This window comes from Muscardinus avellanarius (assembly GCF_963383645.1).
Source record: "Muscardinus avellanarius genome assembly, chromosome: 1".
In the NCBI taxonomy this organism is placed as follows: Eukaryota; Metazoa; Chordata; class Mammalia; order Rodentia; family Gliridae; genus Muscardinus; species Muscardinus avellanarius.
The window spans coordinates 227440719-227461346 of record NC_137786.1 but is presented as its reverse complement, the minus strand read 5'-3'; the positions used below and the strand labels follow the sequence as shown (position 1 = coordinate 227461346).

At 51.7% G+C, this 20628-nt stretch overlaps 1 protein-coding gene across 1 annotated transcript in view; it reads left to right on the top strand.

Moving 5' to 3' along the window:
- VWCE (von Willebrand factor C and EGF domains) overlaps nucleotides 1-19221 on the top strand; it is a gene marked incomplete at both ends in the record, with an annotated part of 34143 nt that extends 14922 nt beyond the window's left edge. Inside the window, 9 exons of the mRNA XM_080695417.1 lie at nucleotides 1641-1726; nucleotides 2759-2876; nucleotides 3802-3887; nucleotides 6599-6695; nucleotides 8003-8085; nucleotides 10516-10606; nucleotides 10698-10780; nucleotides 11055-11145; nucleotides 18623-19221. Coding sequence (XP_080551543.1) covers nucleotides 1641-1726; nucleotides 2759-2876; nucleotides 3802-3887; nucleotides 6599-6695; nucleotides 8003-8085; nucleotides 10516-10606; nucleotides 10698-10780; nucleotides 11055-11145; nucleotides 18623-19221 — 1334 coding nt within the window. The remainder of the gene's footprint in view (nucleotides 1-1640; nucleotides 1727-2758; nucleotides 2877-3801; nucleotides 3888-6598; nucleotides 6696-8002; nucleotides 8086-10515; nucleotides 10607-10697; nucleotides 10781-11054; nucleotides 11146-18622) is intronic.
- Between the last annotated feature and the right edge of the window lie 1407 nt (nucleotides 19222-20628).

Below are 20628 nucleotides of genomic sequence, written 5' to 3'. Positions count from 1 at the left end.
CTTCTTCTTCTTCTTCTTCTTCTTCTTCTTCTTTGTGGGCCTGGGTATTGAATCCAGGGCCTCACATATACCAGGCAAATACTCTACCACTGACCTACACACCCAGTCCTTTTATTTTGTTTTATTTATTTTTTGTGGAACTGGAGTTTCAACCCGGAGGTATTCTACCTCTGAGCTATCCCCACAGCCTCATTTTGTATTTTGAAAGAGGGTCTCGCTCAGTCACCGAGGCTGCCTCGTGCCTGAGACCCTCCCGTCTCAGCTTCTCAAGTCTTAGAAGTGCAGGTGTGTACCATCATACCTGCTTGTTTCATTTTGAGACAGGATCTTGACAAGTCGTCCAGGCTAGCCTCAAACTTGCAATCCTGCTGGATACAGTGGCACACGCTTGTAATCCCAGTATTTGGGAAGCTGAGACAGGAGGACTGTTGGTTAGCAGACAGCCTCAGCTACTTAGTGAGGCCTTTTTTAATTAAGTGAGACCCTGTTTCAAAAATAAAGAATAAAAAAATAGGGCTGGGGTCGTAGCTCAGCAGTAGAATGCCCCTGGGTTTCATCCCTACTACCACAAAAACAAAAAACAAACAAACAAAAAACCTTGCAATCCTCCCGCCTCAGCCTCTTGAGTAGCTGGGATTATGGGTGTTTTTTAGGCTGTGTTTACCCTGGAGGGGATCTTGAGGTCCAAGTCACTAACTCCTTACCAGGCTTGTCTTAGACACCTGGAGCAGCACCCCCTCTTTTTGTGGTACTGGAGATTGAACCCAGAGGTATTCTACCCCTGAGCTACACCTCTAGCCCTTTTTATATTTTGTTTTATTTGTTTGTTTGTTTGTTTGTTTATTTATTTATTTATTTATTTTGGTGGTACTGGGGTTCTTGGGAGCCCTTCTACCTCCGGGCTCCACTCCCAGACCTATTTTTACATTTGTATTTGGAAACAGGGTCTCCTAAGCCAGCGCACGCGGCTGGCTTCGAACCTGCGCGATCCTCTTGTCTCTGCCTCCCAAGCGTGGGGATTACAAGTGTGCGCCACCACGCCCAGCTATATTTTGTTTTAAAACAGAATCTCACTAGGTTGATGAGAGTCTCACTATATTGCTGAGGCTGTCCTCGAACCTATAATCCTTTGGTCTCAGCCTCTTAGGTACTAGGATTAAAAGCATCTGCCACCACACCCAGCTGAGGCAGTTGCTTTTTTTTTTTTTTTTTGATGGTACTGGGGTTGGAACCCAGGGGCATTCTACCTCTGAGCTACACCCCCAGCCCTATTTTTTATTCTTTATTTTGAAACAGGGTCTCACTGAGTTGCAGAGGGCCTCACTAAGTAGCTGAGGCTGTCCGCGAACCGGGATCCTCAGGTCTCAGCCTCGCAAATGGTGGGGCAGATCCTTTTGATTTCTTTTTTCTCTTCCTCTTTAGCTCTTTGGGCTTCCTCTGCTTTTTGGGCTGAGGACCTCATTTTACGTAATTCATTGTCTTATTTGTTTTTAAGTGGTGATTTCTTTTGTGTCTGGGTTTGGAGCTGATGGGGAGCGCTGTGGGTGTGTGTGGGGTGCCTGGGCCCCTGGCCACGTGTCCCCATTTCCCACAGCTGCCCCAGCCTAAGGCCTTGAGCCCTTCTCCTCTCTCCCCTGCAGTGCGGTGCTATTTCCGTGGCCGGTGGTACACAGACGGGGCCGTGTTCAGTGGGGGCACCGATGACTGTACCACCTGTGTCTGCCAGGTAGGGGACTGAGGTGACGGGGAGGGCGTGGGGCAGCACAGCTCAGCCAGGATGCCGGGACCAGAGATGACGAGCTGCCACTCAGCCGAAGGGAGGCTGAGGCCGCAGAGCCACGACGGGGGGCTTCCCAAGGCTGCCCAGCTCCTGGAAGTTTAGGTTTCAGCACCAGCCGGACACGCAGTTCAGCTCCTGTGTCTGGAAGCCCATAGCCTGGGTGTGTGCGGCCAGGTCCGCAGCTCCTGGAACCTTAAGTGTGGATGTGAAGGGTGACTGGGATAAATGGGAGGTGCTGAGGGCCCTGGATGGCAGAGGGCAGGAGGACGGAAGGGCACAGGGTGGCAGGGGGAGTCATGCAGGAGGAGCCTCGGCCGGGGACCTCCCTGGGGTGGCTTCCCTGGGAGCAGGACGCACGCTGGATCCTGTGCAATCGATGGACCATCAATCAGTGCCCTCAGGAGAAGCAGGCCAGGGAAACTGGACAGGGCAGGGTGGAAGAGAGGGGGCGTGGCCTTGGGCTCATCCCCTGGGTGCCTCTTCAGAGTGAATGATGCTGGACCTCGGCTGGTCTAGAAGCAGGGACCTCACACCGCGCTTTGGCTATTTCTAGATATGCCAGGGATGATGGCTGGAGCATGGCTGCCCTGGGCCCAGGGTGGTCCTTAGAGGAGGGGCCTTGGGTCGCCAGCATCCTGTCTCTGGCCTGGAAAGGGCTCCCTGGTGGGCAGAGGATTGTGGTCTCTGAAGTTCAGGAAGGTTTTGGGGTGGAGTGGCATGATGGGATGTCGCCTGGGGCGCTCCCTGGTGGGAGGGGAGGGGAGAGGCCTGGTGGGGAGCCTGATGAAAGGGCTCCAGGGGGGAGGATGAGAGGTGGTGCAGGCCCAGCCTGGAACATCCCGGCCCCCAGGGAAGGACTCACTCGCGCTCCTCCCCCGGTTCCTGCCCTTGGAGCTTGGAGATTCCTTTATCGGGACTTGAGTGGGGCTGGAGGGGGCTGGCAGCCTTCACTGCCCCACGCCCCTGGTTCTCTTCCAGAATGGGGAGGTGGAATGCTCCTTCACACCGTGCCCAGAGCTGGACTGCCCCCGAGAGGAGTGGTGGCTGGGCCCGGGACAATGCTGCTTCACCTGCAGGGAGCCCCCGCCCGCCACAGGTGAGTCCGGAGCCTGCACCCTGTGCGGGGCTAGGCTGCCTCCCCCGGGGAGGCTGGGCTTCGACCAGACCATGGAGACTGTGTGTGTGTGTGTGTGTGTGTGTGTGTGTGTGTGTGTGTGTGTGGTGTCTCCATGTGAGTATGTGTGTGTGGGGGGGCAGCCAGGTGTGGTGGCTCACACTTGTAATCCCAGTACTTGGGAGGCTGAGACAGGAGGATCACAGGTTCAAAGAGAAGCAGTGAGGCCCTCTGCAACCTAGTGAGACTGTTTCCAAATAATAAACAAAATTAGGCTGAGGGTGCAGCTTGAAGGTAGAATGCATCTGAGTTCAATTCCTACCAGAAAAGAAAGTCTATATTGGTTTGAGTGTGTCTGTGCAGGCTGTATGTGTGAGTGTTGGTGTGTATCTGTGTTTATGGATGTGTCTCTGTATAGTGCGTGTGCATGGCTTTGAGTTGACTGTGAGTGTTTTATTTTGCCTATGTGTGTTTTGGTGTGAGTGGCATCCATGTGTGCCTGTGTCTAAGTATATGCCTGTGTTATTAGGAGTGTGATGCAGTGTATACATTTGTGTGTACATAAAGGTGCGTGAGTGTGAGTTGTGTCTTGTGAGCGGTGCGTAAGTATGCGTCTGTGAGTGTGTATGTCCTGTTTTGGGGGAGTGTGTGCGTGTGTCTGTGTGTCTATGTTTGTGTGTGTGAAAGCGCTCGTTCGTACGAGTGTGTGCGTGTCACGGGGTTTCTGTGTGTGTGTGTGTGTGTGTGTGTGTGTGTGCATGTCACGGGGTTTCTGTGTGTGTGTGTGTGTGTGTGTGTGTGTGTGTGTGTGTGTGTAGGCATGAGGCTTGTCCCCGGAGCGTGATGCGTAGGACCAGTGGGCGCCTCCCACACCCACTGTCTTTTCTCCCTCACTGTCCCCGGCCAGGCTGCTCTCTCGACGACAACGGGGTTGAGTTTCCGGTTGGACAGATCTGGTCGCCTGGTGATCCCTGTGAGTTATGCATTTGCCAGGTGAATGACAACCTGCTCGCCTTCAGCTGCTTTACCCGGCTGTCCCGCCTGTCCCTCGAAAGGCTGAGCCACCTCCCGCCTGGCCTCCGGCTGGGGCCCCGTGTGTCTGGTCCTGGGTTCAGGACCGCGTTGCTGGTGGCCCGCCGTCAGAGCGGTGTGTGGCGCTTCTCGCGGCTGCTGCCCTCGTGTCTGACCTAGGAGGCCTCTTAGAGAGTCACGTGGCGGGGCTAGCTGGGGGCTGGGCAGCCCAGGCTGCTGCTATGAAATTGCAGTGTCTCCCTCCTCACTGGGGACCTGTGGCCTCCCCTTATCAGGAGTGTTTGAGGTTCGAGAAGGAAGGTGGGTGCGTTTGGGAATCAGATTGAGAGAAACGCAAACAAAGTTACTCATCAACAATGGGGCATGCCAGATGCTTTTCTTTCTTTTCTTTTCTTTTTGTGATACTGGGGGTTGAATCCAAGGGCATTCTGCCTCTGAGCTACACCCCCAGCCCTAGTTTTTATTATTTATTTATTTATTTGGTGGTACTGGGGTGGAACCCAGGGGCTTTTCTACCTCTGGGCTATACTCTCAGATTTATTTAATATTTTATTTGGAAACAGGATCTCACTAAGTTGCTGAGAGCCTCACTAAGTAGCCGAGGCTGGCTTGGAACCTGTATGATCCTCCTGTCTCAGCCTCCCAACGCTGAGATTACAAGCGTGCGCCGCCAAGCCTGGCTTTTATTTATTTTGAAACAGGGTCTCACTGAGTTGCAGGGGGCCTCACTAAGTAGCTGAGGCTGTCTGCCAACCGTGATTCTCCTCCGGTCTCAGCCTCCCAAATGCTGGGATTAGTGGGATGCCTTTCTACTTTAAATAACTGTATATCCCTGAGAGCGTTAGTTCTCAAAATGAGGTCCTTTGCACCACTTCAGGGTGGGCGTTACCTGGGAGTCCCTGTTACAGGTGCAGAATCTCTAGGCCTTGCCCACATCTGGACTCAGAATCTGCCTCCTAGGCAAGCATTCTACCACTGAGCTACATTTTAAGCTGGGCGTGGCAGCGTGCGCCTATAATCCCAGTACTTGGGAGGCTGAGACAGGAGGATCCAGGTTCAAGGACAGTCTCAGTAAGTAGTGAGGCTCTCATCAACTGAGTGAGATCCTGCTTCAAAATAAAAATATAAAAATGGGGCTGGAGGTGTGGTTTGGAGGTAGAATGCCCCTGGGTTCAATCCCTAGTGCCACACATACACAAAAAAAGTACCTGCATTTTATTGGGACACCTCCGATGTACCTTAGGCTCTAGAAAGCTAGAGCACATTTCGTTAGAATTAGAGTGGGAGGGAAGGCCATTCCATGGAGTATCTCTCTTATTTTTGGAGGTATTGGGGATTAAACCCAGAAGTATTCTACCTCTGAGCTACACCCCCCAGCCCTTTTAAAATTATTTTTTATTTTGAAACAGTCTCATTAAGTTGCTGAGATCTTGCTAAGTGGCTAAAGCTGGGTTCAAACCTGTAATCCCCCGTCTCAGCCTCCCTGGTGCTGGGATTACAGGTGTGTGCCACCACGCCCAGTTGTAGCTCTTTTTTTATGACTGATTTTGGCACTCTTTTTTTTTTAAGTACTAGGGATGAAACCCAGGGGCTTTTACCTCTGAGCTACATCCAGCTTTTTTTTTTATTCTTTCTTTCTTTTCTTTTCTTTTCTTTTCTTTTCTTTTCTTTTCTTTTTATGGTACTGGGGTTCCTGGAAGCCCTTCTACCACCGGGCTATGCTCCCAGACCTATTTTTATACTTTTTAAATTTGGAAACAGGGTCTCTTTAAGCCAGCGCGGCTGGCTTCGAACCTGCGCGGTCCTCCTGTCTCCGCCTCCCAAGCGTGGGGATTACAAGCGTGCGCCGCCACGCCCGGCCTTATTCTTTATTTTGAAACAGGTTCTCACTAAGTTGCAAAGGGCCTCACTGAGTAGCTGAGGCTGGCCTCGAACTTGTGATCTTCCTGTCTCAGCCTCCCAAGTACTGGAGGCTGAATGTGTCACCACGCCTGGCTAAGGCACTCTTTTTTTTTTTTTTTTTTTTTTGTGGGCCTGGGGGTGGAACCCAAGGGCATTCAAACTCCGAGCTACACCCCCTGCCCTATTTTTTATTCTTTATTTTGAAACCGGGTCTCACTGATTTGCAGAGGGCCTAAGTAGCTGAGGCTGTCCGCGAACCGTGATCCTCCAGTCTCAGCCTCCTGAATGCTGGGATTACAAGCGTGCGCCACCACGCCCGGCTTCAGGCACTCATTTTTTTTAAGAGAGCAAAATTTCACACACATTCACATTCTAGAAGGAAGGAAGGGAAGAAGGAAGCCTCTTATGGCATTTTGGTCTTATGAAATAGACATTTCCGGCAGAATAGTTTCCTATAAAAATAGGATTTTATTGTACTCCATAGGTTTGGGGTGAGCCAGGGTTCCAGGGAAACACGGGAGGAAGAATTTGGATGGGGGGGGGCGACAGTGGGGCCTTTGGCTGCTGCTGCAGAGGGACAGGAAGCCGAGGATACCAAAAATCCCAGCCGGACCCTCCCTCCCCTGAGTCATGCAAAGCCCTTTCCCAGCAGCCGTCCTCTCAGCCCGGACGGCCCTCTGCGGCCAGTGTGCAGGGCTGCCCTTTCTTTCGGGCGGGAGGCAAGGACGGACACCCCTGTGAGGTCCTGGTGAAGTTCCTCCTTCCTTCAGGCAGATGGTTCGGTGAGCTGCAAGAGAACAGACTGCGTGGACTCCTGTCCTCACCCCATCCGGATCCCCGGACAGTGCTGTCCAGACTGTTCGGCAGGTAATTCCAGCCCGGCCCTCCCGTCTGGGGCTTCTCAGCTTCTCAGGGGCCCCAGCATCCGGGCTCGGCCCCTCTGCACCAAGCACCCGGCGAGCCTCCTCTCTTGCCATCTCTCAGCAGCCCCGTGGGGCCGCCCCATTTGACAGATGAGGAAAGTGAGGCCCAGAGAAGTGAGGCGGCTTGCCCAAAGCGGGGCCTGTCTGGGTGCTGGATGCAGACATGGAAGGACACACAGGTTACAGTCTCGGGCTGTGTCATAGGTTGCTGAGGGCCTAAGTTGCTGAATCTCCTGTCTCAGCCTCCCAAGTACTGGGATTACAGGCATGTGCCACCCCGCCCGGCTTGAGGCTTTTAACAGTAAATTTTAACTTTTCTACTATTTTTTAATTAATAGTTTGTTGTAGAAAATTGAGAAAAAAAAGAAAGCAAAAAATATATATATTTTAAGTTCTATTACCTTGATAGATGTGCTTACAAAGTCTTTCCTTGCTGTTCCTCCCCCACTTTTTTTTTTTTTTTTTTTTTTGTAGTACTGGGGATGGAACCCAGGGGCATTCTACATCCACGCTACAACCCCAGTCCTATTTTTTATTCTATTTATTTATTTATTTATTTATTTGCAGTACTGGGGATGGAACCCAGGGGCATTCCTCCTCTGAGCTACATCCCCAGCCCTATTTTTTATTCTTTATTTTGCAACAGGGTCTCACTGAGTTGCAAAGGGCCTCATTAAGTAGCTGAGGCTGTCTGCAAACCATAATCCTCCTGTCTCAGCCTCCCAAATGCTGAGATTACCAGCGTGCGCCACCACACCTGGCTCCTCCCCCACTTTTATGCTTACCAATTATGTAATAACTTTTATCACATACTAGTAGTTTGAGCCTTGGGGTATCAGGAACCCGAGGGGGCCGGTGTAGAAAATGTTCTGGACAGGTGGGCTGGAGGTTTGGCTGAGAGGGGAGGACCTGAGACCTCGGGTGCCTCCAGACCTACCTGTGCCTGCCTCCCTATCCCCCTGCCTGATCCTGCCTGGCATCTCCTGGGTCTGGGGTGAAGGCACTGAAGGCCAGTCGTTGGTATCCCCTTGCAGAACGCAGTGCAGGAAAAAGTCAACCCCTAATTCCGGCGGGGGGTGGTGGTGGTGGTGGTGAGGGGGTTGTTACTTGCCTAACCCCCAGGAGACTGACTGCCAGGGGAGGGTGATGGCCTAATCAATGCTATCCAGATAAGCTCTGACCTCTGCCCTGGTGGAGCCTGGTCACCATCCACGCCCCTGGCTGCTGCTCACCATGTGCTCTTTCTGTCAGGCTGTACCTACATGGGCAGAATCTTCTACAACAATGAGACCTTCCCGTCGGAGCTGGACCCATGTCTGAGCTGTATCTGTCTGGTACGAACCACCCTCCCCTGACCCCTGATTCTGGAAGTGCCCCAGCCATCAGCTCCTGCATCCCAGCGACAGAATTCCGAGCTCTCCCAGAGAAGGCTCATTGCTGGGTCCTGGTGAAAGGCAGCCTGCCCAGGGGAAATTGTTAGCCAGGGCCAGGGAACTGTGTTAAACCCTGGCTGGTCAGTGTCTTCTGCTCTGTGACAACTGGGGGCCTGGCTCCGTCAGTACAAAATGTGGCCCAGGAGCACATTCCAGGGGAGGCTGAGACAGGAGGATCGCTGTTGAGGATAGCTTCAGGAACCTAGTGAGACCCTATTTCAAAAATAAAAAATCAAAAGATGCCGAGCGTGATGGCGCACACTTGTAATCCCAGCGCCTGGGAGGTTGAGACAGGAGGATCGCACAGGTTCGAAGCCAGCCTCAGCTACTTAGTGAGGCTCTCAGCAACTTAGTGAGACCCTGTTTCCAAATAAAGTATTAAATAGGTCTGGGAGTAGAGCCTGGAGGTAGAAAAGCCCCTGGGTTCCACCCCCAGTACCACCAAAAAAAAAAAAAGTAAAAAAAAAAAAAAAATCAAAAGAGCTGGGGGTATGGCACAGAGGTAGACTGCCCCTGAGTTCAGTCCTCAGTTCCACACTCACACACACACACACACACACACACACACACACACGCATGCACACACACGCATGTGCACATGTGGCCCAGGGGTTCTTGCTGAGGGTGGCGGTCAGGAGCACAAAGCCGGGGCTCTGCGGGGCCATCTTAACATAGTCACATTTGAGGCCTTGCGGTAGGTGTCGTAAGTCCTCGAGACACAGGCGCGCAGGGAACACACTGGAGGATTCTATAGGACCAGCGCCTCGGTCTCTGCACGGGACGCCCGCGGTGCAAAGCCAGTCATGTGCTGTGCTTCCGTGCCTGGTCTGCACTGTGCTGGGTCGAACGGTAATGCTCTCACTCTGGAGGCTGCATTTATTACACCCGAGCTTCCTGCCTCAGCCTGAAAAGGCTTGCTAGATAATATATATGTAAATATGTGTATACGTTTTAAAATATGTGTTAAAATACATATTATATACATATAATTTTACAATTATTATATTATATGCATCTTATATTGTATACATATAATAAAATATGTGTTTAAAAATATATATACTTTTGATACTAGGGATGGAGCCCAAGGACATTCTACTACTGTACCACATCCTCAGTCCTATTTTTTTTATTTATTTATTTATTTATTTATTTATTTATTTATTTATTTTTTGGTGGTACTGGGGGTAGAACCCAGAGGCTTTCTACCTCTGGGCTATACTCCCAGACCTTTTTTTTATTATATTTTATTTGGAAACAGGGTCTCACTAAGTTGCTGAGAGCCTCACTAAGTAGCTGAGGCTGGCTTCGAACCCGTGCGATCCTCCTGTCTCAGCCTCCCAAGCGTGGGGATTACAAGCGTGCACCACCACGCCCGGCTTATTTTTTTAGTAGTACTGGGGATGGATCCCAGGGGCATTCTACCTGTGGGCAACACCCTCAGGCCTGTTATTTCGTATTTGGAAACAGGTTTCACTAAGTTGCTGATAGCTTCGCTAAGTTGCTGAGGCTGGCTTCAAACCTTTGATCCTCTTGTCTCAGCCTCCCAAATACTGGGATTACAAGCATTTGCCACCATGCCTGGCTTATTTTTTATTTTGAAAGAGTCTCAATAATTTGCTCAGGGTCTTGGTAAATTAACGAGGCTGACCTCGAACCTACAATCCTTCTGTTTCATTCTCCCAAGTACTGGGATTACAGGCTTGCACCACCATACCTGGCACATTGTATAATTTAGTATTTGGAAAACGCAGAAGGAAAGCCTGCATTGCCTGTCTTGCTGAAACTGTCCTGGAGGGAGGGAGCACCCCTGCTGGTGGCGGGCAGCGAGGCTTCAGTAGATCCCTGAGCCCCGGGTGTGCCTGTGTTTGACAGGGACAAGGTCCACAGAAAGATTGAGAAACTCAGGGTAAACATCCCGTGGCCTCCGAGTGACCTGCCACTGTTTGTTCACAGCCACATGCTTTGGGGAGCTTTGCTTTGCTTCCTTCTCCCCACCCACCCCTCCTTTTACAGTACTGGGGATGGAACCCTGGGCCGTGCGTGTACCCCAGCCCCGTCTTGGTTCCCGGTGCCTTTTCCTGGGCAGCCGGTGCCTTTGTTCGGTAGACATGTGTTGACAGATGAACTTGGAGCAAGGCCAGGCCTTTGCTCTCATGTGGTGTGTGTCATGGCAGAAGGACAGACCCTGACCAAGTCAAGGCCCCAGCCACACCGGCTATGGACGTCTCCCGCGATGCTCGCTGACCCTCCACGGGCGCTCGGGGCTACTGAGCCCCACCTTCCTGAGCGGCCCTGGTGAAGAGCCTGGTGCCTTTTCTGTGTCCGCAGCTGGGCTCGGTGGCCTGCTCGCCCGTGGACTGCCCCATCGCCTGCACCTACCCTTTCCATCCCGACGGCGAGTGCTGCCCGGTGTGCCTTGGTGAGTGGGCCGCCCGCCCGCTCGCCCGCCCGCCTGCCCGTGCGGAGGCTCCCGGCCGGGCCTCGGCGCTGACAGGCCTGTGCCTCTGCAGACTGCAACTACGAGGGAAGGAAGGTGGCGAACGGCCAGGTGTTCACCTTGGACGACCAGCCCTGCACCCGGTGTGCGTGCCAGGTGAGCCAGGCCTGGGCTGCATCTGGAGCCCTGAGCCCGGGAACCGCTAGCCTCTTGGTCCTTGGTTAACCACCAGAACGCCTTTGTCTCGGACCATCTCCTCTCCCTTTGCGGAAGTTTCTAGGGTGGCCCCAAACCCACTGTCCCGGCCAGAGCCCAGGGCCTGTCCCTGGGGCCTCGCTGTGGCTGCTGCTGCCGGTGCGGGAGGCTCTCCAGGGCGCTGCACTGAGCCAGCAGGATGCTCGGCCTCTTCATATGAGTCCTTCTTCCCCAGCTGGGAGAGGTGAGCTGTGAGAAGGTGCCCTGCCAGCAGGCCTGCGCTGACCCCGCCCTGCCCCCTGGGGACTGCTGCTCCTCCTGCCCAGGTAAGCCGGCCCTGCCTGGGTCCGGGGCTCTCTCTACCCTCTTCTACTTCCTTCTTCCCCAAAGCATGGGGCTTGGACAGGGCTGTTAGGTGAGAAACCTGGTTTCAGAGAGGGTCAGGGTCACACGCTGGGGTGTGGCTTACCAAACCTTTTCCAGTGTCCCTGTGCCTCACCAAGACGCATTGTCTGACGTGTTTGCTCATTTGCTCCTTCCTTCCTTCCTTCCTTCCTTCCTTCCTTCCTTCCTTCCTTCCTTCCTTCCTCTTACTAGAGATTAGAACATTCTACTTCTGAGCTACACCCCCAGTCCTCTCTCATTTTTTTATTTAATTTTTGTTTTGCAGGTCTGGGGATGGAACCCAGGGGCATTCGATCTCCGAGCTACACCCCTGCCCTATTTTTTATTCTTTATTTTGAAACAGGGTCTCACTGAGTTGCAAAGGGCCTCACTAAGTAGCTGAGGCTGGCTGTGAACCCGGATCCTCCTGGCTCAGCCTCCCAAATGCTGGGATTACAAGTATGCGCCACCACGCCCAGTTATTTAATTTTTAAAAATATTTTAGCCAGGTGTGATGGCGCACACTTGTAATCCCAGTACTTGGGAGGCTGAGACAGGAGGATCATGAGCTCACGGCCAGCCTCAGCTACTTAATGAGGCCCTCTGCAACTCAGTGAGACTCTGCATCCAAATAAAGAATAAACAATCAGGCTGGGGATGTAGCCCAGAGGTAGAATGCCCCTGGGTTCAATCCTCACTAATAAATAAATAAGTAAAATTAAAAAGAATTTTTTTTGTGTGTGTGGTATTGAGGATTGAATCCAGGGACATTCTACAGCTAAGCTATATCCCCAGCTCTATTTTATTTTGAAAAAGGCTGACCTCAAACATGTGATCCTCCTGACTCAGCCTCCTGAATACTGGGAGTACAGGCATGAGCCACCATGCTTAGCTCTTTTATTTTCTTTTAATGAGGTACTCAAGACTGGACCCTGAGCTGCTCTACTACAGAACTAAACCCTCAGCCCTTTTTATTTTTTTATTTTGAGACAGGGTCTTGCTAAGCTGCCCAAGATGTCCTTGGAATCACAGTTCTCTTGCCTTAGCCTCAGGAATAGCTGGGATTTTTCTTCTTTCTTCTATCCTTCTCTCCCTTTCTCCCTTTCTTCTTCCCTCCTTTCTTTTTCTTTTTCTTCTTCTTTTTCTTTTTCTTTTTCTTTTTGTGGCACTAGGGATTGAACCCATGGGCATTCTACCTCTGAGCCACACCCCCAGCCCTATTTTATTTTTATTTTGAAATAGGGTCTTGCTAGATTGATAAGAGTCTCACTACTTGCTGAAGCTGTCCTCGAATCTACGATCCTCCTGTCTCAGCCTCCCAAGTACTGGGATTACAGGCGTGTGCCACCACATCCGGCTTCTTTATTTTCTCTCTTTCTTTCTCTTTCTTTCTTTCTTTCCTTTCTCTTTCTCTTTCTCATCTGGGTATAGAACCCAGGGGCATTCTCCCTCTGAGCTACACCCCCTGCCCTATTTTTTATTCTTTCCAAATGGAAACAGGGTCTCACTGAGTTGCAGAGGGCCTCACTAAGTAGCTGAGGCTGTCCGTGAACCATGATCCTCTGGTCTCAGCCTCCCGAGGCTGGTTACAAATCTGTGATCTTCCTGTCTCAGTCTCCCAAGTACACAGATTACAAGCGTGCGCCACCACGCCCCGCAAATTCCATGATTTGATGAGGTCACCATTGATGGTAGAGCCAGGATTTGAGCCTAGAGTCGATGCTTCTATTGCTGCCCTGCGCTGATTCCTGCCAAGGAGTGCCTCGTGTATTCATCGTCCCCTGCTAGTGCACGTGTGTCCATGTGGATGCTTTATTTTTGAAATAGACTCTCACTGTTTCCCAGGCCGGTCTGAAACTTCTGGTCTCAGGCCATCCTTCCGTCTCAAGTTCTGGGCCTGCAGGTGTGCATTACACCTGGCTTGTCCAGGTGCATCTTTTACACAGTTAGAATAATGAGTTACCAGCCGGGCATGGTGGCGCACGCTTGTAATCCCAGCACTCGGGAGGATCGCGCAGGTTCGAAGCCAGCCGCGCACGCTGGCTTAGGAGACCCTGTTTCCAAATAAAAAAATATAAAATAGGTCTGGGAGTGTAGCCCGAAAGAAGAAGGGCTTCCAGGAACCCCAGTACCACCAAAAACAAAAAAATACAAAACAAACAAACAAAAAAAGAATAATGAGTTACCAGCCGGGCATGGTGGCACGCGCTTGTAATCCCAGCACTCGGGAGGCTGAGACAGGAGGATCGTGGTTCGCGGACAGCCTCAGCTACTTAGTGAGGCCCTCCGCAACTTAGTGAGACCCTGTTTTAAGATAAAGAATAAAAATAGGGCAGGGGGTTTGGCTCAGAGGTCAAATGCCCCTGGGTTCCATCCCCAGACCCACAAAAACAACAACAACAACAACAAAAACCCCACAAAAAACCAATAATGAGTTACCTGCTATACAAACAGGTGTTTTTTTGTTTTGTTTTATTTACTTATTTTTGTGTGTGTGGTACTGAGGATTGAATTCGAGGGCATTCTACCTTTGAGCTACATCCCCAGCCCTATTTTTATTCTTTATTTTGAAACAGGGTCTAAGTTGCAGAGGGCCTCACGAGGTTGCTAAGGCTAGTCACGAACCTGTGATCCTCCTGTCTCAGCCTCCCAAGTACACAGATTACAGGTGCATGCCACTATGCCCAGCTTACATATAGTGTGTGTGTGTGTGTGTGTGTGTGTGTGTGTGTGTGTGTGTGTGTGTGTGATACTGGGGATTGAACCCAGGGACATTCTTCCCTGAACTATACCCCCAGTCTTAATTTTTATTCTTATTTTTTTTTTGAAACAGGGTCTCTGAATTGTAGAAGACCTCAGGAGGTTGCTGAGGCTGGTTACAAATCCGTGATCTTCCTGTCTCAGTCTCCCAAGTACACAGATTACAAGTGTGCACCACCATGCCGAGCTACGTGCAGTTTTAAAGTATGATTTGAGGCAGAAGTGGTGGCGCGTGTTTGTAATCCCAGCACTCGGGAGGCTGAGACAGGAGGACCGCGGTTCACGGCCAGCCTCAGCTACTTAGTATGGCCCTCCGCAACTTAGTGAGACCCTGTTTCAAAATAAAGAATAAAAAATAGGAGTATGGGTGTAGCTCAGAGGTAGAATGTCCCTGGGTTCAATCCCCAGCACCGCACCGTACCACACACACACAAAAAGTATTGATGTGATCCACAGCTGACCATATTTAAAAATCTCCTAATTATAACAGTCCCTCTTTATTTGTAGGCGATACTTTCTTTTCTTTCTTTTTTTTCTTTTTTTTTTTTTTTTTGGTGGTACTAGGGGTAGAACCCAGAGGCCTTCTACCTCTGGGCTATACTCTCAGACCTATTTTTTTTTTTTTTTGGTGGTACTGGGGGTGGAACCCAGAGGCTTTCTACCTCCGGGCTATACTCCCAGACCTTTTTTAATAATATTTTATTTGGAAACAGGGTCTCACTAAGTTGCTGAGAGCCTCACTAAGTAGCTGAGGCTGGCTTCGAACCCGCGTGATCCTCCTGTCTCAGCCTCCCAAGCGCGGGGATTACAAGCATGCGCCACCACGCCCTGCTCTCAGACCTATTTTATATTTTTTATTTGGAGACAGGGTCTCACTAAGTTGCTGAGAGCCTCACTAAGTAGCTGAGGCTGGCTTCGAACCTGTGCGATCCTCCTGTCTCAGCCTCCCAAGCGCGGGGATTACAAGCGTGCGCCACCACGCCCGGCATAGGCGATACTTTCTAAACCCCCCAGTGGGTACCTGGAAATGTGGATAGTACTGAACCCTATATACAAGTACTATAATACCACAACAATACACCTAATAACTGAGGTTACTAAGTGACTAACAGGCTGGTAGCATATACTGCATGGACACACTGGACAAAGGGATGATTCGCATCTCAGATGGGATATCATGGGTTGGTGGGAGATTTCACCGTGCCATTCAGAATGGCATGTAATTTGAAATGTATGACTATCTTTCTGGAATTCCCCATTTAATGTTTTTGGGCAGTGGTTGCCCATGGGTAACTGAAACTGCAGAAAACAACATTGGCTGGGGAGAAGGGGGCGGTTACCGTATTCTCCGGAGCTATGTCGCCTACCCTCTGCTTTTTCACGTCACATTTAGGTGACTTCTTCCTTTTTTCTATCCATAATGGACCGACCTACTGTGAAAAATCTTTGGTTGGGAAACATTTTTTCAAATCTCATGAGCTGAATAACTGGGTCATAGGACGTTGGGAGCAGATGCCTGTTTCCTACGACTCATTACCAGATGGGAGTCCCAAAGAAGGAGGCAATACAATGATTAAATGAATCTCCAAATTCCCCCAAACTGTTTAGACTCTTTTTGGGGGAGGTTGAGGCAGTGCCGGGGATAGAGCCCAGGGTCTTGTGCGTGCCAGGCGAGCACTTCACCACTGACCTACACCCGTCGCCCTGTTTACAGTTTTAACTTTTCCAACTTACTGTGTCCACATGAAGTACCTTAAACGTGGCTGCTGTGCGCTTTTTTCAAAACAGTGAAGTTTTCATCAACTTGCAGCCTGCATTTCTTCTTGTGCAGAGTGTCTGTGGAAGTCCTGTGGCCCTCTGAAGGGTGCTCCAGTATTCAGGTAGCTCCTCAGGTCCGTGGACTCATGATATTGGGAACTGTTGGTACTTTATAGATCATGCTTCCTGTTTATTTATTTATTTATCTATTTGCAATACTGGGCATAGACCCCAGGGGCATCCTACCTCTGAGCTATGCCCCCAGCCCTATTTCTTAGTCTTTATTTTTTTATTTTTTGGTGGTACTGGGGTTTCTGGAAACCCTTCTACCATTGGGCTACACTCTATTTTTTATACTCTATTTGGAAACAGGGTCTCTTAAGCCAGCGCTTGCGGCTGGCTTCACCGCCTCCCAAGCACGGGGATTATAAGCATGCACCTCCATGCCCGGCTTTAATCTTTATTTTTTGAAACAGTATCTCACTGAGTTGCAAACGGCCTCACTAAGTAGCTGAGCTGCCTCCCGAATGCTGGGGTTACAAGTGTGCGCCATCACACCCAGCCTTTTTTTTTTTTTTAGTGTGTGTGTGTGTGTGTGTGTGTGTGTGTGTGTGTGTGTGTTACTGGGAATTGAACCCTGGGACTCTACTACTACTACTACTACTACTACTACTACTACTACTACTTCTACTACTACTATCCTCCTCCTCTTCCTCCTCCTCCTCCTTCTCCTCTTCCTCCTCTTCTTTTGTGATACTAGGGATTGAACCCAGGGGCATTCTACCTCTGAGCTACACCCCTGGCCCTATTCTTTAATTCTTTATTTTGATACAGGATCTCACTAAGTTGTGGAGAGCCTATGTAGCTGAGGTTGGCCACGAATTTTCCCAAATACCTTTCTAATTTTCCCAAATACTGGGTTACAGGTATGCCCCAGTATGTCCAGCTCATTGATTCTACTTCTCAGCTATGACCCTATCCCTGTTTTATTTTTTAAAAATTTTCAGTACTGCTGGACAGGAGGATCGCACAGGTTTGAAGCCAGCCTCAGCTACTTAGTGAGGCTCTTGGCATCTTAGTGAGACCCTGTTTCCAAATAAAATATAAAAAATAGGTCTGGGAGTGTAGCCTAGAGGTAGAAAGCCCCAGGGTTCCACCTCCAGTACCACCCCTCCAAAAAAATTTCAGTACTGGGGATGGAGCCTAGAGCCATTTTACTCCAAGCCGCACCCCCAGCCCTACTTTTGTGTGTGTGTGTGTGTGTGTGTGTGTGTGTGTGTGGTACTGGAGATGGGACCCTTCTACCTCCGGGCTACACTCCCAGACCCATTTTATATTTTTTTTATTTGGAAACAGGGTCTCTTAAGCCAGCACGGCTGGTTTCGAACCTGCGCGATCCTCCTGTCTCTGCCTCCCAAGCGCGGGGATTACAAACATGTGCCACCACGCCCAGCCCCGGCCCTATTTTTTATTCTTTTAATTTTGAAACAGGGTCTCATTGAGTTGCGGAGAGCCTCACTAAGTAGTTGAGGCTGTCCATGAACCACGATCCTCCTGTCTCAGCCTCCCGAATGCTGGGATTACAAGCGCGCGCCACCATACCCGGCTTCCCTGTTTATTTTTTTATTTTGAAACAAGGTCTCACTAAGTGCCTGAGGCTGGCCGCCAACCTGTGATCCTCCTGTCTCAGCCTTCTAAGTACTGGGCCTCTGAGTGTGCGCCCCCACGCCCGGTTTGGTCTTGCTTATCTTTTACGCACTGTGCTTTCCTCTGCAAGCTGACAGATATCGTTCCCTGGGCTTTCCAGAGAGTCCCTGTAGGGAATGTGCCAGGCAGGGTACTGAGCCTTTTGTGTGTCTTCCTCACCAAAGTCCTCAAACGTTCAGGCTCAGCTAGTGTTACCATCTCCACTTTGTAGACAAGAAAATAGAACCTCAGAGAAATCAAGTTTCTAGTCAGTGGTGTTGGACTCATGCCCAGCCTTCTCTCCTCCCTCCCTCCTCCCTCCCTCCTCCCCCCCCCACCCCCGTCTTTCCTTACTTACCCTGTGCTCTCTGCACTCTGCTCTCTTGCCTCCCTGTGGGGAAACCGAGGCTCAAAGAGGCGATGTACAAGCCGGGCATGGTGGTACATGCCTGTAATCCCAGTACTTAGGAGGCTGAGAGGTTTGAGCCAGCCTCAGCAACTTGGTGACATCTTCAGCAATTTAGCAAGATCCTGTTTCAAAGTAAAAGATAAAACAGGGCTGGGGGTGTAGCTCAAAGGTAGAATGCCCCTGGGCTCAATCCTCAATACCAAAAAAAAAAAAAAAGAAAGAAAATTTTAAAAAATGGATTTAAGTTTTAGAATATTTTTAAGTTTGTTGGGCATGGTGGCACATGTCTAGAATCCCAGTACAGGAGGGTCAGGAGGAATGCAGGTTTGAGGACAGCTTCAATAACTGAGAGAGTGTCTCAGCAACTTAGTGAGGCCCACTTAAAAAAAAAAAAAAGGGATGTGGGTGTAGCTTGGAGGTAGAATGCCCCTGGGTTCCATCCACAGTGCTCCCCGCTCCCCCCACACAGACATGCCATCCACACCCAGGTCCTCAGCTGGCGTTAGGGTTGAGGCTGAGACTCCCAGCGCCCTCTCATTCATTCCATTTGGAAGCCATTACTTCTCTTCCTGTTTTGCATTTGAGAAGAGGGAGGCCCAAGGGAGTTCTGTGCATACGGGTCGGGTCACGTCACAAATCCTCAGCACAGCCCCTTTGGTGAACTGCCCCCTCCCAGGAGCTGGCCGGTCCTCACCAGGAGTCCCCCGGCTGACAGCGTGGGTGTCTGTCCCTAGTGCGGCTGGTCCCTGAACCACCTCAGCCACTGGGGAGGACCCCTGCGCCTCAGCTTCCCCACTTCTCTCTAGATTCTCTGTCTCCTCTGGGAGAAGGGCAGGGACTCTCACCTCAGAGAGATGCGGCGTTCGGCAAAGCTGCTCGGAGCTCCGGTGGAGATGGCCAGACCCCTGTCAACTGCAGCTCCTGCCCAGGGCCCCCGCCAGCGTCACGCCCAAGGCCAGGGCTCCTGCAGCTCCTCCTCAGGACAAACTCCTCTAACACGCAGACTTTACCCACAGGCCCCTCCGAAGCACAGGCCTCGCCCTCACCCTCGTTGGGGCCGGGGGACCCCGGGGCCCCACAGCCCCCTCGGCTCTCCCTAGGGCTCTCCGTCCCGCTGGGACCCTCCACTCTACCTCCAGCCCCTCCAGGGACTCTCCTGCCCCCTCCTGCTACGCCAGAGGGCTCCTTCTCAGCCGCTGAGGTCCAGACAGTGTCCAGGTGGCCGCTGCCTGCTGCCCTCCTGGCCGAAGCTCCAGCACCTTCCACGATGGCCCCCAGTCCCCCAGGGACCCCCACCACCCCTCTTAGGCCTCAGAGACTCTCTGCAGCCCTCGCAGCCACCACCTACCCTGGCCCCCGGCCACCCACAACAGGGACCTCCAGGGAGGACGAGGCCACCGTGTAAGCGTCACCGTGCCTGGGAGATTGCAAACGGAGAGTACTCTGCCGGTGGCCCAGGCGGCGTGCGGGAAGCCGGGGGACACACCCGGCAGAAGGTGCCAGGGTTCGCTCCCCTAAGGAAGAAGCCTTCAGGATGTGCCAGAAGGACTACGGAGAGGTGTTCTCCATGCCGGGATCCTTCCTTTACCACACAGCTGGCTTGTCATTTGGGAAAGGTGGGGCCGCCTAGCGCTTCGGGACGGAGGAGGGTCACACGGGCCCTGGCATTCCCTGGGATTGTGCCCCGGGCCTCCAGTGCCCTTACCTGAGGTTTCCTGATTAAAGGTTGTCTCGGTTCCCCCAGGCTGCCCTGCTCATTTGTGTTACCCCCTCCCCAGGGGGAAGTGGGAAGAAGCATTGCCCAAATCTATAGGTGGCAAAGGAGCCAGCCCTTGCCGGGGAGAGAAGCCAGCACCATACTGGGGCCTCTGGTGCTGGGAGACTCCTCCAGAAGAAGAGATGGAGAGGGTTTTGCAGGCCGGCCGGAAGGCCCTCTGAGAGGGGCGGTGACCCGTTCTGAGGGCGTGCCCTGTCTCCAGTACTGCCAACTGGGCAGGCGCGAGGGACACAGGGATGGCCCTGCAGCATCAGCCGGCCCCCGTGGGAACTCTGAGGCTAGGTGGCCCTGCGGGGGTGTCCTGGCTGGGATGAGGGGACAGGGCTGTGTCCCCATGTGGGCCAGTGGCTCTCGGCTGCCCAGGGAAGGGCGTGAGCTGAGGCCATGCCCTCTGGGGCTCCATGGCTGCCAGGTGCCAAGCAAGGGCCCCTCGGCAGCTGGGGCACAGATCATTCAGCCCTGAAGGGGGTCTGGCGGTGCCGCACTGTGTCCATGGCAGAAGGGGAAAGACGCTGCCATCGTGAACAGGGAAGAGGACTCTCACTAGGACAGTAAGGTGGGAGCGACGGCAGAGCTCTGCGGTCACCGGGTCACCACGGGGGCTGCGGAGTCACCTGCCGCACAGGCCACCGGGGTGTCCCCGCAGGACCTGGGGAGTGCTGGCTCCTAATGTGAGCACGTAGCTTCCACGGGGGTTGGTTCCAGGACTCCCACAGACACCGAACTCCTGGGGCGCTCAAATCCCTTACGTAAAATTGCGTAGCCTTGCATATAACCTATGCATACCTGCTCTACTTTATTTTTAAAATGTGTTATTATTGTTATTGTTGATTTTGGTGTTAGGAATTACATCCGGCAGCATTATACCTCCGAGTTATACCTCCAGACCTTTTTTTTAAAATTTTGTTTATTTATTTGGTACTTGGGATGGAACCCAGGGGTATTTTACCTCTGAGCTACACCCCAGCCCTTTTTAGGTTTTATTTTGAAATGGTCTCACTAGGTTGTTGAGAAGCTCTCTAAGTTGCTGAGGCT